At 39.0% G+C, this 15,895-nt stretch overlaps 2 protein-coding genes across 7 annotated transcripts in view; one reads left to right on the top strand and one right to left on the bottom strand.

The window, feature by feature from the left end:
* LOC131669349 (serine proteinase stubble-like) overlaps positions 1 to 15,895 on the top strand; it is a 71,303-nt gene that overhangs the window by 28,305 nt on the left and 27,103 nt on the right. For 2 of the 6 annotated variants that reach the window (XM_058944167.1, XM_058944171.1), the window contains exon 1: positions 15,060 to 15,787. The exons of the other annotated variants lie outside the window; for them this stretch is intronic. The gene's annotated coding sequence lies outside the window, so the exon portion shown is untranslated. Of the gene's footprint in view, positions 1 to 15,059; positions 15,788 to 15,895 lie in introns of those variants that run through there. 6 annotated transcript variants of the gene reach the window in all.
* On the bottom strand, positions 1,709 to 4,271 carry LOC131669350 (uncharacterized). Its single transcript, XM_058944173.1, has 3 exons — positions 4,060 to 4,271; positions 3,649 to 4,002; positions 1,709 to 3,512 (listed from the first exon to the last, which is right to left on the bottom strand). The coding sequence occupies exons 1-3, from the start codon at positions 4,255 to 4,257 to the stop codon at positions 2,796 to 2,798; spliced, it is 1,269 nt and encodes a 422-aa protein (XP_058800156.1). The 5' UTR covers positions 4,258 to 4,271; the 3' UTR covers positions 1,709 to 2,795.

The raw sequence follows: 15,895 nt of genomic DNA, 5'->3' as shown, positions 1-15,895 counted from the left end.
TGATAACCGTTCCACATTCTGAAGCCGCTAACGACTTGTCTCCTTGTGTCGTTTTCTTCTTCGTATCGTCCTTGTCATTGTGCACGACTTAATGCGTTTCAAACGAGCTCCCGAACAGCACAACGGAAAGGGAAGACGCGGGCGTGAAGGCCTATGAGCTAATCGTGCAATCTCTTGGCGTTTCCAACTTGAAGTTGTGCAGTTCGACAATGGGCGGCGGATTCATCGCCGCGGCGAACCATGCCAACCGATATGCCATGCAAAACACCGCTGTAGAAAAACAAGTGGCAGGGGACGGCGCGCGTTGTTGGAGCAATCCCCGCACGCGGAAAAGCCAATTTGCCGCGCTAAAGAGAGAAAAAGGGAGAAGGCGCCCGTTAATTGGAGCTTCGCGCGCTCGCGGAAAATTAGGGGATTTCGAAAGCGAGAGCGCGCGTCTTTTGTCCTACACGGTGTGGGAAGAGTGGTCTGGCCGCGCCAATGTCCGCGCGTTTTTAACTGCTAATTTGGAGAAAGTCGGCAAAAGCCAATTATAAAAGGCCGAGGCGTGGAAAATCCGCACGTGTACATATACGTAAGGAGGATAATCGAATTGCCGTGTGGCCGCGTAAGGACTTTAACGAGTGCACCTTTCGATGTCTCTGTATAGGTGAAAGTTTTCGTTTATTGCATTTTGCGGTCTAACGATTTCATATCGACATTTCAATTTTCGAGCTCATTCGCGATTTCGAATTCGTTACAATGCTATCATTCCAAACTAAATCCTCTGTATGAAATACCATGGAAAAGATTGGCAATGCGAGGATTTCGTTTGAAAGTGAAAGGCCAGGAAGATGTTTACCCGAAAAAACGAGCCCAACGCGGGAAAAGACTATCGTAACGAGTTATGCAGCCAGTTGGAACGTCGCCGAAGATTGCACATGCATTTTGTATACGGCATTTACAATGATTATCCTGCGCATGTGTACATATATAATAGTAGCTTTCCAGTTGTCGATTTGATACGCCAGTAAAAAATTGTCATGACTGCGAATGCTTGGCAATCATTATATCGAATCAGGTGTACTTTCGTTTAATTAGCTTTTCTAAACGAAGCGCGCGCGCATTGAGAACGTCAATATATATATAAAATATATATAATTCAACGTCCGACAATATGTATATATAACAGTGTTCTCATCAAGCACCGCGCGAATCTTATAACAATATGATGTTTCCGTATATGCAGAAATTGTCGGGCAGCCTCTTAGATCGCGAGCCGGTTGACGATGTATCTACTAATTCACTGTAAATGTACCGCAAGAGAGCTTATAACGTCAGAGGTTCATGAAAAATCAACTTTGTAAATTTTCTCTCCCTGGAAGAATTATAAATCACGGCTTGAATCACATGACGACAGAGTATTTACCGGAGATAATTTGATTTCGTTGGCGAAACTCGTACGACGCTCTTCTCCTTTCTTTTTCGTTATTATCCACTTTTATGAGATTTTTCTCTTGTTCTCTTGAACTCTTGTTGGATGTAATAGTTTTCTCTGCCATGCATTTACGTCTGTCTTTATTTTTTGTTGGTCTGCCATGCTATTGTTCGCGATTGTTACAGTTTTTCTTTTTGCCAACACGTTTGATAACTTACCATTTCTCATTTCCGATTTCCCGAGAACACAATGCGTTTGAGAGAATGATTTACGTTCAGAGGGGATTAACTTAGAATAATTTGGTAAATGAGATGTCTCTTCCTTTATTTACAAATTGATATTTCGTATGAATGCAAGAGGTTTTGATCCCGTAAAAGCAAAAATACTAAAATTGTCTGATCGAAAGTCTTAATAAAGTATGAAATACCTTTTTCACGCCTGTAACAATGCGAAAAATCGAAAATGAAACAATCAAAAGTAGACATTCCGAAAGTCAAATGATGAAAATGCAACGACAGAACCTATAGCATATACATGCACAGCACGCAAAGCATAATAGTAATAATAACGTTGAAACTGAAAATTGTCGAGAGACCATTGTAAGTAATCTGACTCTCAATTGTGCACGCTCAATTTCTCTTAATATCCACGTTTTCCGCTGCAAAGAAAAGTAATAATAATAAAGTACTTGCTGGCTTTTGCACAATGGGTGTATATAATGCTAAGATATCGCTTGTGCGCAGGCTATTGAAATGGACGTTTTTGATCGATCGTAATTGTATTCCAAGCATATAGCGTGAGCGTGAAAAAATAAAGTATATTGTTAAATTTTTCTGAATCACAGCTTTGGTTATTGCTAAATATTTACGTAGCTCTTTCAATTCACCCAAAAATTATGAAAAAAATAATTTGAAGATTAAAAACACGTATTTTTTTAGCAATATCCACTATAAACTTCAATATAAGTTAAATAAATAATAAATTAAAAATGGAAGAATTTATAGCTAAATTTCGAACCGCTCAAATTGCAAATTCAAAAAGGATAGTTATTCGAATATAGTAGCTGTAAGAATCCCTCGAGTAATTTAGTCGTTGTGAAGAGAGCCAAGTTCTCGTTTCAAAGGTTCGCTTCTGACGCTGAAAACTCTCTAGGGGATTTGAAACCATCTTCTACGAGTTCCTTCACTAATAATGTATCCAAAAGCGGACTTATTTGAGGAAGACTCGACGCGAGAGGAGTCATCACGTACAAAAAAGAAATTTAATTTAGTTGAAATCAAATGCTTTCTCTATAAGTAAGAAATTTTATCATGTAATAGAACTTTTTATATCAGTCGCTAGTATCGTCAAATAAATTTAATTTTTAATTTATAAAAGTTTATTCGAACAGTGACTCGCATTTTTCGGCCAACTCGATGACTGCCTCTTCAATACTCTTTTTGTAAAAATTATTAACTTTCATGTGGGCTAACGTCGTTGTAATTCGATCTACAAATAGGAAGTGATTATAAGAATCGGAATCTTTGGTACAGTCAGCAGCTACTTTGGCATCTAGCATAGAAATTGGAAAATACTGAACGGCTGTAACAAGACCAAGTAATCTCATATCATCCATCGCTATTAAAATTTCTTCCAATGTCGGTATTCCGACACTTTTTGTCGAATCATTTCTTTCAATAGTCTCTTTCAATATGGAATAGTAAAGTTTTAACAAATCTTTCTCGTGTTTTTCACGATAAGTTCTTGTAGCTTTCAGATGTAAAAATTGCAAAATATCCATTACGAGTGGGCCATATCTAACGATTTGAAAATCTACGAGGATGCATTTGTACAAAGGCGAATTATCGGCAAACATGATGTTATTGGACCATGGATCGCCATGGCAAACGACGTTCCGATGAGTTTTTGATGGACCAAGTATTTTATAAACTTGGTCATAAGCCTTTCGTATGTTATTTGGATTGTAACCCAAATGTTTTGCCAGTAAACATGCTAGATCTTCTCCACACTTGATCCATCGAACGATTTTTGATGTTTGTACGAATACTTTCTCGTCAAAATATCCTGGGTATTGCTCGTTCAATGTAGTTTGTTTCTGAAAAAATTATTTGATCATCAAAGAATTGCAACATTGTATTTTTATAAAATCTAATTGAATTTTATAAAAGATACCTTGATGATACATTATAAATTAGTTATAAATGACACATGGGTATTTGAAAGAATATTACCTTTGAATTACGATTTATATAATGTTCAGCCAAAATAGAACAACTGTGAAATCGAGCGAAACAAGCAAGTACAGATTTTATTGCCAATGTGTCATCGAATGTCTTGCTTAGTACATTGTATCCTTGATACCTTAAATCTTCTAGTATCATTGAGTCGTCTTTTGCCAAGTAACACGTTGCGTGCCATTTTTCGCTTTCACAATATCTCTCTAGCAGAGGAACAATTGCATTGAAGAAATTCGATTCTTTGATAAAAATACCTTCGCTACTTAGAAAATCAGCTTGTTCCTTGCAATCGTATGGCATTGATTTCACAAAGAAACTTACCGTTTCTGGATTCGATGCATCTGATCTCTGAAACCAGAATGCGTGAGTATAAAAAGGTACAACAGAAAAATATTTTATATATACCTGTAATGTTACTTTCAAATTTCTATGAGACCCTAAAAATCCTAATGATCCTTCCGAATAATTACCAATATCATACTTCAATACTTGAACTGTTTTGTTATTCGTATATTTTTGTGCCACAAGATTGACATCCTCGTCGGTAACTGTATTCTTAATCGCATCGGCGATATGTTGTTTCTCCAGACTCTCGACTGACATATTTGCAAAGTGGAAATGCAAGACTCTTTGAACACATCTTATATACTTCTAGATTGACATTGCGTGACTAGACAAATTTATAGTAGAGTCTTCAATCGAGATTAACTACTGTCTACTTCTAAATTACTACTCGTTAGATTAGATTATACATTTTCCTTGTTTACACTCTATTATTTTGAACTTGACATGGAGTTTGCATTGCATAACGATCTTGGCGATATACAGGACAGGTCACTTTACCAGTCTATATTGTAGTCCGATAAAACGCCACTTTATATTGTCGAGGTACGAATAGACGTTGAGAACTATTATTATCATACTTTTCTATTATTTTAGATAAATTATCTTATTGAATGTTCATGGCAATCAAGAAGATAAATGTTAAAGAAAAGGTTCAGTAATGGAATAAAGAATTGCCTCTTGTACATGACAAACTATACTTAAATATATAGGCTAAATTCACTGTGCACATAATCATTCTTCACTTTCACACTTTATGCTTGCATTTTAGTTGTATTACCATTCAACAGCTTATATATACCCGTTATAACAATATCTCACTCTCACTTTTCTTTCATCCTAAGAACAATTTCTCCGCTCTTCCTCTCTCTCTCGCCGCAGCAGCTCATCGTTCATTCCCACAACGTACGCCCTCAATTTTTCTCGTTTGCGCAGCTTAAATGCTTCGTCAACCTGAAGCTTCCTTATGATATCCCTGCTGCTGTAAGAAAGAAAAAAGAACTGAAGGCGAATTCGACCTCGTTTAAAACTTCCATGGGAAAGTCCGTGTGTACTTCGTAAAAGACTTTACGACTAATAAAGACGAAACGATTATATGCGTTTGCCAGTCGACAACGAGAACAAACAAAATTAAACTTCTTCGCGGTTAATCACGTATCGCATGCGCATATATGCATTCAAAACATTATTTTCAATTGACCTTATTCACCTTATTTTGCTTTCTTTCGGTGCGTTTGAAGAAGGCCACAGAGTTTTTGAATTACCACTGGACGCCATTTTTATTATTAGCCACTAACAACTTGTTGCACCCGACGAATTGGATATTCGAAAAATAGTGTACGTGTCGTAACTTTTGTCTGGAGAATAAGGATATTGTCTATGATCGATATGACAATTGATCCAGATCATTTTCGATCTTATAGAGCATATTGATGTAAAATTCAGTTGAAGTGCAGTAATCATCAGTAAAAAAAGTCTTACGTAATTTACATTAAAAATCAGTTAAAAGAGAAAATTTCAAATAATTAATTGATTAGTATTAATTAGCAATCAATTTAAACTAGACCTTACAAAGGTAATTATAGTAGTCGGATTTAGGATTTAGCTATTATTTGTACTATATTTTGTATTTTGGTGGTAAATTGCAAAGATACCCAGAGTTATAGAAAAATAATAATATAGACTTTTATTATGTAATTATCAGTTATAGTAGAAATAAATTAAGTTGATCCACGTGTGCATTACTTTTATTTGGTTCTATCGCCGCTGAACTGCTGTCCTTTTTTTTGTCAACGCCTCGTTAACGAGAAAGCGCTCACAAAACGCCATACTCATGCGTTATCCCAAGAGACAGTGGAAAATAAAACTGCGGCAAGAAGAGTGAATACTCATCCTCAATTACAATTAAAACGGAACCAATAAAATCGGCGTATATCGCTAGTCGGGAACCACCCCTAATGACAGGCCGATTAAATATAAGACGATCTCGCGCGCGAGAGTACGACAAAAAAATAAACAACAATCTCGTCGTTGGACTATGCACATTAATAGGGAATTACTGTCATACTATGTTGAAAATCAGACGCATAATAGACGGTAATAAGTGGTAGCATCTCTGTGGGAAATGTGCGCATGATGCTATAGTTTCCAGTGTCTTTGGCGCAGAATTGCATTATGCTTGGCAATCGGAATAACTTATGAAAATTTCATGTACACGCCACGTAATGGTATATAATTGTCTTATTAGCTATTCATGAGATATATATGCTGGAGGAAACTTTTTTACGCTGGAAATGCAGATTTAATTAGCAGTGTTTCAACTGAGCTTTTTCTTTTTCTGTGTGTGGAAAAAACTATCTCGCAACTGAAAAGTTATTTGCAATAATGCTCGTTTGTAATTATGGCTTCTGGCATGATAACTGGTTACCTGACGAAATTACAGCTTCCTTGGGATTTCCAACTACACGTGTGATGTAGTTTTTCGAACACATTTGAAAGTCACGGTCTCTGAAAACAAGGCATCAATTCGTTCAAGTAATTACGTTTGTTACATAAGTGAAATCTGACTAAGGAACGGCGTACTCGCAGCTATTGAGCCCATCTAGTTGATTGACCGGACTAATGCGATGATACTAATGGTCTCAAGGTAAAAATTACCGCGGAAAAATCGAGACAAAAAGGACGGTCGTTTCGCGACGAGGAATTTGCGTGGCGCGCGGCTAATAATCGCGCGGCGTGCGTAATTCAGCGGCGGCAGTGACGAGGAGTAGCGAGCTCGTAAATACCGTTAATCGGCTGCAAAAGAGCGAGCGAACCCGAGTCCAGTGGCACCTTTTACTCTTTACGATGACGATGCATCGAAAGTCACCCGAGTGCATTTGCCTCGCTGCCATTTGCGTTACGTGCCAGCGATATTAAATGGCGTTTGGCAAGAGCGGCTCCTCATTTGTAAAGTGGAAGTTCATCGGAAAAGCAATAATTGTTCGGTAAAACATTCTCCAGTGCATGGATTTCAGTAATTAAAGTTCCAATACGTGATGTAGCTGATAACGCTCGATATAAATTATAAACCGCCCTCGGGCGTGTTTCGTAGCGAAACTTTCGCTCTGAAATTCTAATTAATGGCTCAACAAGATCAACGGATTTTTCCTTGGAATCGATTAATGTAGTTTTTGACGTGCAGTGATTTCGATGTGAAAAGAAACGAGGAAAAATTTCCTTCCGCTAGCAGCTATAAATAATGCATAAAGGTGTCGGATGTGAGACACACATGTGCGAGCTTTTATACCGGATTGTTCCCGTTTCCTCGAAAATTTTCAAAACTGCTAACCTATGAATAATTCACCAGTGATTTCAATTCCCTTTTTCATCAATCAGCCGCTTCTCATCATCGCCTCTCTTTTAATTTTCTCCCAACGGAAGGCACGCGATAGTGAATAGCAAAAATTCTAATAGGCAACTGTTTCATCCTAATTATCTTTCAAACGTACGTATTCTTTCGAATTTTTTTTGGACGCGAGGGCCAAACAAAAGACGTAAAATCGAACGAATATCTTCGTGGGGCTTTTATTCATGAAGCTTACTCGGCAAGCAGGAAAGAGAGAAAGAGAGAGAGAGAGAGAGAGAGAGAGAGAGAGAGAGAGAGAGAGAGAGAGAGAGAGAGAGAGAGAGAGAGAGAGATGAATTATCCATCTTTTTTGCACGTAGCAATAAATCATTCCTTTTTTGGATCACGTCGGCGAAAAATTTCACTCTCTCGAATTCATTCTCGTTGTCAATTTACACGATCACCTTATTTATTGCTTGACGAAGAGTTTGTACATATGATGAATTACGCACTTTGACTGAGAGCCACACGACAACGGTTATCGTTGGTGGAAAAAGTCGACTGAATGCCAATAAGTACATTTGTCGCGCGCGTGTGTGGCGTGTATTGATTTTGCGTATCTATAAGGTTATTTAGTAGTGTATTACTGATAGATCTGACTTGCAAATATCCTTAGTTTTACATGTACCACTAGTAATTGCCTCTCCTATTCTCGAATATTTTACGAACACTAAAGGTTCATCTATTTGTTAAACTTGCACTATTAGAATTATTTTTTGAAGAATATTCATGAATATATGGATTACTTTAATAATTTCAAAATTCTAGTAGAAATTCGACATGATTATTTTAATGTATTTAAACGTAATTAGCCGGCTCAATACAATAAAAATCTCTATAGAAATTTTAACGTACTGCTACTGGCTCATAAAGTTGTAAAATTTAATCTCCAAAATATTACTTTTTAGAGCATGTGGATGACTTTTAACTTACAGTATTCCACTGAAAACGATACCTTCAGAGTTATAAGATTGGTTAAAAAATACGTCTGAATCCTTTATTGCATGAGACTTTTCAATTAAGGATCGGTATAAGAAGTGAAAAGAAAGAAATCCGAAAAACTTTTAAAAGTATTGGTACGTAGAAATCCAGTGATAAATACGTGAAGACCACAGAAGAGAAGACCACTGTATGAAATAAATATTTTATTTTCAAATTACCATCGTCCAATTGAAATAAAAAGTCGTCCAAAGAGGTCAGTAACCTCTACTGTTTCTCAATGTTAACATCTGTATGTCAACGCAGCGATGCGCGCCAATCTCATTGCACAACCGTTGCGCGCGGAGGGAAGATGCAGATTTTCCAAGATGCTTATCTGCCGGCCGATGTGACGAGAATGGACGTGTAATTGATTGCGCTGCTTGCTATGCCTTTTTAATTCCGTCGAGTGTAGTACATACACAGCAGAGAGCGACGACAACGAGATTTCATTGATGTATATCAATCCGGAAGCATTGCACGCTTTATTTGCATAATGCACTTACTGCTACTGTCCAAAAGAGTTATACAGTTTGATGCTTTTGCGAATTGAAAAGAAAAGCCAAGACGACACTCCCGCAAGAAATCAATTCTTTTGATTTTTTTTTTGCCGTACAAAAAAAGATTCGCATATACTCCTTCCTCTTTTGCCGCGGTGATGTTAAAACGCCCGTCGTAAATCTACTGGCTTTAACGATTCGAAGCCGTTAAAGGATATAACCTGCAAGCCGCTGGTGCGGGAGCGAGAAAAGAGCCGCGATAAATTTCTTCTGTTTTTTTGCCTTTTTTTTTATTTTTTGATTCGTTGACTCTCGTCGTGCAAACGACACATATATGCCACAAATCAAATCAATTAGATGCACGCTCGAGATAAAAGGCGCATTCAATCCGGTCGAAATCGATCCATCATTCAATCGCCATATGTATGATACGCGACACGTATGTTACTTTTTTAACTGTAAGGCATTATGCTTAATCATTTTCGAAGTGATAGATACGATTTTTTAGCTTCGATTGTTTCTTTACTGATTTTGCATAGCTGTACGATATTCAGCGGTGATGACAATCACCTATCAAGATTTGGTTAGGAACACTAGATGAGTGTCTATTTTGGATTTCTGCTATCAAAGTGTGATTTGAAAGATATTTTACGGCGCTATAGGTTAAGTTGAATTTTACACGAGATTGATAAAGCATTGAAAAGTGCATTGAAATATTAGATTAATTTCCTCTTCATGCGATGTCCAAAAAAATCTACGAGACTTTCAGTCTGAAAATCACTAATGTGTTGGAATATTCTTTATTGGAAATTTGGTACATTTGGATAATTATTTGTCTGTTATTATTAATAAATTTCCAACACAGATAATCCTTGTAGCAAAATCTCAAGGTCGACACGATAATAATCTTTATTTGCTCTCTTATTGAAACGTAAACAAACATTTCCAGCCAAGTCATCGGCACACGACAATATCAGTAGAATTCATGAAAAATTCAGACTCAGCTATAAGAAGAAGAAGAAGAAGAAGAAGAAGAAGAAGACAAGTGATGCCATTGAAAAGCCATACAGTTATTTGCAAACTCTTTCCAACGCATCTCAGAATCATTGAACATAGGAAGAGCGCAAATATTTGATTAGCTCTTTCTTCTCTCCTTCTCTAGCGATCTCAAAGCCCTCTTCAAGAGAAAGAAAAGAGCGAACGGACGCATGTAAAACGAGAGGGAGAGAGAGAGAGAGAGAGAGAGCAGCGGTACATATAGCGACTCTTCTATCAAAAGTAGCGATCGATTTGCAATTTGTCGCTCGATCGATGATTTCATTCTTTTTTTTTTCCTGCTCTACCGATCGAACTGAACCCTATTAAAATTGCTACGATATCTAAATCGATATCGTACCGCTTGAATAAAGTGGATAGCTGACGTGCGAGAGATGGGATAATTTTGAGTAATTGCTACACGTGGACTAGCGTTGGTATTTTGTATATGGTACGGTCGCGGGACGATCGCTTTTTTTTGTTCGCGAGAACTCATTGACAGGATGAAATGCGCGCGTTAAGTGTGCGCGACGTAATACCCGTTCCTTTTGGCATATCTGCGTTTCAGGTAGAGACCCATTGCCATATCCAGAAATAAAGAAAGAAAAATACCCGTTCCTTTTCTGCTCGAAAATGCGCGCTCATTAACAATCGCCGCGCCATCGGAAATATGAAATCTCGTAGGATGATTTTGCAGTGCTACGTTGACGCGTACGGAAATCAACATGTCAAGTGTTGTATAACGTAATTCGATTTCATGCACCGAATGACGCTGCTTATCGTCGTTGCGTTAACAACGGAACGAGAATGCTTTTTCGATGGTATCGTATTGTTGCCGACTAATTGCGGCTGATTCGCTGGTTAATTGGAACACGTTTCCAAAGTTCGCATTACTTTGTTACTAATTGAAAACAAGATGTGGTACAATTTTATTTTAGTGCGTTCCGTCGGATCGACCAACTAAAACAACCAACCGCTATTATTAGCATTTAATTAATAGTCTCCGTGAACCTTGAGTTGACATCAAAAGCTCAAATGCATCCATTTATCCACATATCACTTGCAAGAACTCAAAGGACGTATACCAGTGACAGGTGTATGAATCCCGACAAGTCTATATACCCCCAAGCTTTGGATGTTGCATCTGCTCCTTTTATCTCTTTGTGAATTTAACGCGGTTCCTATACGTATTGTTTTGACAATAATACTGCATGGCATTAAGATGTATACTATCGTGATTTCTAATTACTTGACTATATTGATCATAAGCTCCGCGCGGATATTATGGAAACTAATCGAACTAGAGCTCATTGTTATATATATCGACAACTATGCCGCGATAAAAACATCATTTTCGCCGCCTTGCGCGAAGATTCAAAGTGAGATCTTCCGCGAAAGTAGCACGTTCGATACATTAGACTTTGGTTTGAAAAAAGTTATACAGCGCTTGCTTATCGATTGGCTTAGAGCATCGTGTGCATATGTGTGTGAGTGTAATAGTCACTCTCTCTTTCTCGCACGGCGCGCGTGCACCCACTGACTTACCGTTTCCAAAGCGCGATACTGCTCTCCGTTGCGTTATATGTATACATGCAAAGCCGCAACATCGTTACGGTACTTTTTACATGTATGCCGCCACTGTATAGTAGCGAAATTATTTACATCGCGCGCTTACGAGAGAGAGAGAGAGAGAGACCTTATGGGCACTATTGCTTCGTTAACGGACATCAACAAGTGATAGGAGAAGGGATGTTTAGTTGAGGTTATTTGATAAATTAAGTTTTGCTACAGTTTGCGCGTTGTGATTGATTTTATGACTACGTTTAGAAGTAAAAGCCTACTTTGCGAAATTTTAATTGGTAATCAAGGTACACTTATGAATAATTTACGCTCGATTCCAGGCAAGAATATTCAAATTTTTTGTTTTTTTGGTTTAGTACAATGAGATTGGAGTGATTTCCGTAGGGTTTCGCCTAGAATTCAATAGAATAATTACGTCTTCAAATTAACTTGCTAGTATTCTTTCAATAAATCGTCGTTCCAATATATTCTTCTTGTTATATGTTTAAAAGACATTTTTTATATGGCGAAAACTAAATCCTTTGAACAATTATTTATAATAGAACTAATGAAACAATGTGAGAGTATGATTTGAAAAATAAAACTGGTAATATAACGGTAAATTGCAAGATCTTCGTATGCGTTTGTTAGAAAAATGCGATCTATCAATTTATTATATTCAAAATTGAAACTCCGCAGTAGAAATAAAAAAAGTTGAATGAAAAATGAACGATACTCCCACAGAATCCTTTAAACGTCACATAATCAATGATGATTTATCCCGCGCAGAGCAGTGCGAAAACTTCCAGGTCGCGTCGATCGCAGCCGCATGCACTCACTTGTGTCACTCGCTCACACATACACATACAGGTGCTTTAACGGTCTCGTAGATTCCGCCACTGGATTTGCGCGCGTGATGCTTATAAGCACGAAAATATGTATAAAGCCTACAGCTGACGGTGCGGACATGTGCTCGTTTACAACCTTCGGAATATCGTCGCGTTTGTACCTTATTTGGGGTAAGTGATGTTAGCAAGAGTGTGCGTGTCGGCCAAATTGAACTTGTTGCTGTTTGAATACGCGTTAACGATCGATGGATTGGATATATGGAAGCAATTGTGAATTTTTGAATGTCGTGTATTCGTTTATTGATAGTGTCGCAGTATTTTTTTTTAATCATCATCGTTGTAGTTGTTTTTGTCGATGCAAATTTCCTTTTTAAACTTTGCTTTTGATATTGGAAATATTATAATGCTTGAGAAACAAAGATATCGACATTTTAAAAGGACGTATTAAATCAAAACCATTCATAGCATATAATTACTGCAATCGAATTATCAACTCTTGCGTGTGAACGTCTACCCTCCTAAAATGACAAAAAATAAAATAGTATCTCTTATTAATCTCATATATAAACAATGGTTAAGGAAAATCCCTCAAAGGAAAACCCCTCCTTTGAGGAATTTTCCTTAACCATTGTTTATATATGAGATTAGTAATATTTCGAAGGAAAATAAAATAGATTATAAAGTATCTCTTATTGTTTCCACCAAATACATCACGTTAAAGGAATGGTTGCGGGATGAGCCATCAGTTTTTTTTAAAAGATGATTTAAGGCCTGATCATGTCGATTGTAAGAGAATTTTTATGCATCCCGTCGGGCGAGCTTCCAATCTCTCTCGACGTTTGCGTCAAATGTTGACTTTCTACAAATTTTGAAATAAGCTCGCACCTGGTAGATCAACGTCAAATGTACGTGGAGCAGCGTGAATCAATACATCATCAAATTTTATAATCGATAAAGCATCGAGTCAGTCTGTCAAAATAAATAAATGTAATTTTGTATTTCATTAAGCGAGTCATTTCAATGTTCATCCTCTGAAAAACAAAAATCATGAAAAAATGCAGAAGACCGGTCCGTTAATCCAGTATTCCGGACGAGGCTTGCTCCCTTAAAATTTTCACTTAAAATATGTGCTCGTGGGCGATCCCTGGAAGATGGAAAAAAGTAGCAGCAAAAAAAGGGGTTAGAAGCACAAGAGACAATAATTCGTCGAGACACGCCTCGTTTACCCAAGCCGTACGGTTTCACAGGCCGATAATCCCAGAGGACGATCTCCTTCTCGTCGCCAAATCGCGTGTGTGCGAAGTCATGAATTTTGGAAAAAGTTCCTACGGGAATGAGGCAGCAAAACAAAACGTGACAGGGAGCGAAATGAAAAAGAAGAATTATTTCTGTCGGATGAAAGTCGTCGACGAGAATGAACTTTGATGAAGTAGATGGTCTGAGGCGTCTTTATATTATCTCTATGGCGCACAGTCGTGATAAAAGATTGATTCATTAGGATAATCAAGGATGATGGATACATATGATATTCTTTGAAATTAATGGCACGCCATCACAACAACAGCAAGATAGCGTCTTCATTACACACATTGATAAGAGCAAAGTGTAGGCTAATAAAATACATCACGTTGGCGACGCACTCGCAGTGTCTCTCGTCATCAATAATTAATCGACGCATATCGATAACCTGCTCACTCGCTGGCATGTAACTCAATTCGCGCAAGATGGCAGGGACGAGAAGGAAAAAAGATGAGTGTATATGGGACGTGGCCAGGCGTGCCTACCGTTATCCGCGGAGAGCAGCTAGTGGCTAGTTGAGCCAGTAGCCACGCGCTTCTAATTTTGACGCGTGAGCACCAGCGTGGTGACCTTGAATCGCATGCGCGCAAGCGAGCTAACCGCAGAGTGTCCTGCTTTTCCTGGACGCCACTGCACAGATGCCGTGCTCGTGTACGTTTCGTTGTATTGCGCACGCGGACGGCACTTTTCGATTCTTCTTATTCTCCTCGGTATGTTCGATACTTTGCCTTCAGCCAGTTTCGAAACTTGTTCACGATGAAAAAATAACGTTGTTGTCGGGTGCTCATAATGGCTCGGAGATTATGATTGAAGCCGAAGTTATACGTGCGTCCACGATAAAACCGTCTTAACAAGAGGAAAGCACAGTGCGCAGATTGAAGTTCATTACGGTTAACGGACATTAATTACACTTGAAACAGTCGCATTAACTTCACCATCACGTACTGAAGATTCAATCTTCAGTCTCCATTTATAATTAGACCGAGGAGTGTCTCGGACGGGCGCGGAAAATGGAAAAAGCGATTGCTTTGTAATTGAATTGAAATGCGCCTCGCGGGCCTCGACCGGCTGCTGACTTTTGCGCGCGTTTTCGGGATCTCGCAGCGATCGCTCGGCGATAAAAGTCCAAGCTCGAGAGCAGCCGCGAAAGTCTGCGCCACGGTCGCGGCTAAAAAATAAATTATGCTCGCACAGCTCAATTATTGACGAGACGATTGGTGGCTAAGCGAGCAGAGTGCGCGAGATGCACCTGTCCATTTCTCCTTACGCTAGCTCGAAGAGCGTGCGCGCGCGAGAGAGAGAGAGAGAGAGAGAGAGAGAGAGAGAGAGTAGGAGAGAGCGCAGCGAGCAGAGCGGTGCGCTCAACCAGCGATCATTTCGCCTTGCCTTGGCCGCCGTGTATAAGTGCGTTTAGTGCGAGCTCGGCTCTCGCGGCGCCCCGATCTATGGCGCGTGCGCCTCACCGACACTACTTCCTCGCTTGTCTCTACTTTGTTCCCGATGGTTTGTGACAGGCGCTGATTTCTGTGCGTTCGGTTTGCTCACCGGTCGACTGTGTCTTCGCCTGTGTTTCCTCTTTTGCACCGTGAAATTGGGTTTTATTCGTGGTACTTGTTGAACGAGTCGCCGCTGGCGATTTTCCGCAGAGCTTTCGATCGAAAAATTGACTGTGAATCCGCCGCGAGCACAGAGCCAAGTATTTGAGCGTGAAGTTCGAAAAAAAAAATGCGAAGAATCAGTTACCAGCAATCATCGATTTTACACTTCGGAAAATCACAAGAGAAAAAAGCAGCAGGGAGTAGAGAGTGCAGCGAATAAATGAAAAAGAAAAGAGTAACGAAGAGAAGGAGATCGTCGACTTTCCGTCGAAATTATTAAATCATCTCGAAGCGAAGACAAGGCAAAACGAGCGAGCAATCAGTATCCGTAGCAAAGCACAAAAAAATCAACAGCAGCTCGCGCCCGTGCGCGCGCGCTTATTTCAGCGTTGCAAATCGAAGGCAAAAAGGCAAAAGGGTTCTGTTGCTGCTACAGCAGAGGAGGCTTTAACGGGAGCTGCGCGCTTTTACCGAGAATGTTGGGGGATATAGCGGAGGATGGGCACTAGAGCCAGAGCTCGCCGCTACTTTTCACGAGCCTCCGATTTTTCGATTTTTGGAGTTACGACAGCAGCCGTTGTGCAGGTACAGATATCGTGTTACGTCAATCTCTTCTATTTTTTTACAACGGTGTTTGAGACACTTCTCGTTTTTCATTTTTTTACTGCCTACGAAAAATGCTTGCGGGGATTT

This window comes from Phymastichus coffea, unplaced genomic scaffold, assembly GCF_024137745.1.
Source record: "Phymastichus coffea isolate CEN01 unplaced genomic scaffold, Cenicafe_Pcof_1.1 PCOF00092, whole genome shotgun sequence".
NCBI lineage: Eukaryota > Metazoa > Arthropoda > Insecta > Hymenoptera > Eulophidae > Phymastichus > Phymastichus coffea.
This window is presented reverse-complemented; position numbering and strand designations above follow the sequence as displayed.

What these genes read in the sequence shown, in the direction of transcription:
- LOC131669350 (XM_058944173.1), bottom strand. Translation starts at nt 4,257, where the DNA reads ATGTCAGTCGAGAGTCTGGAGAAACAACATATCGCCGATGCGATTAAG. An exon ending in ATTTGAAAGTAACATTACAG is followed by an intron (nt 4,003 to 4,059) that starts GTATATATAAAA and finishes TTCTGGTTTCAG; the next exon opens with AGATCAGATGCATCGAATCC. An exon ending in ATATAAATCGTAATTCAAAG is followed by an intron (nt 3,513 to 3,648) that starts GTAATATTCTTT and finishes TAATTTTTTCAG; the next exon opens with AAACAAACTACATTGAACGA.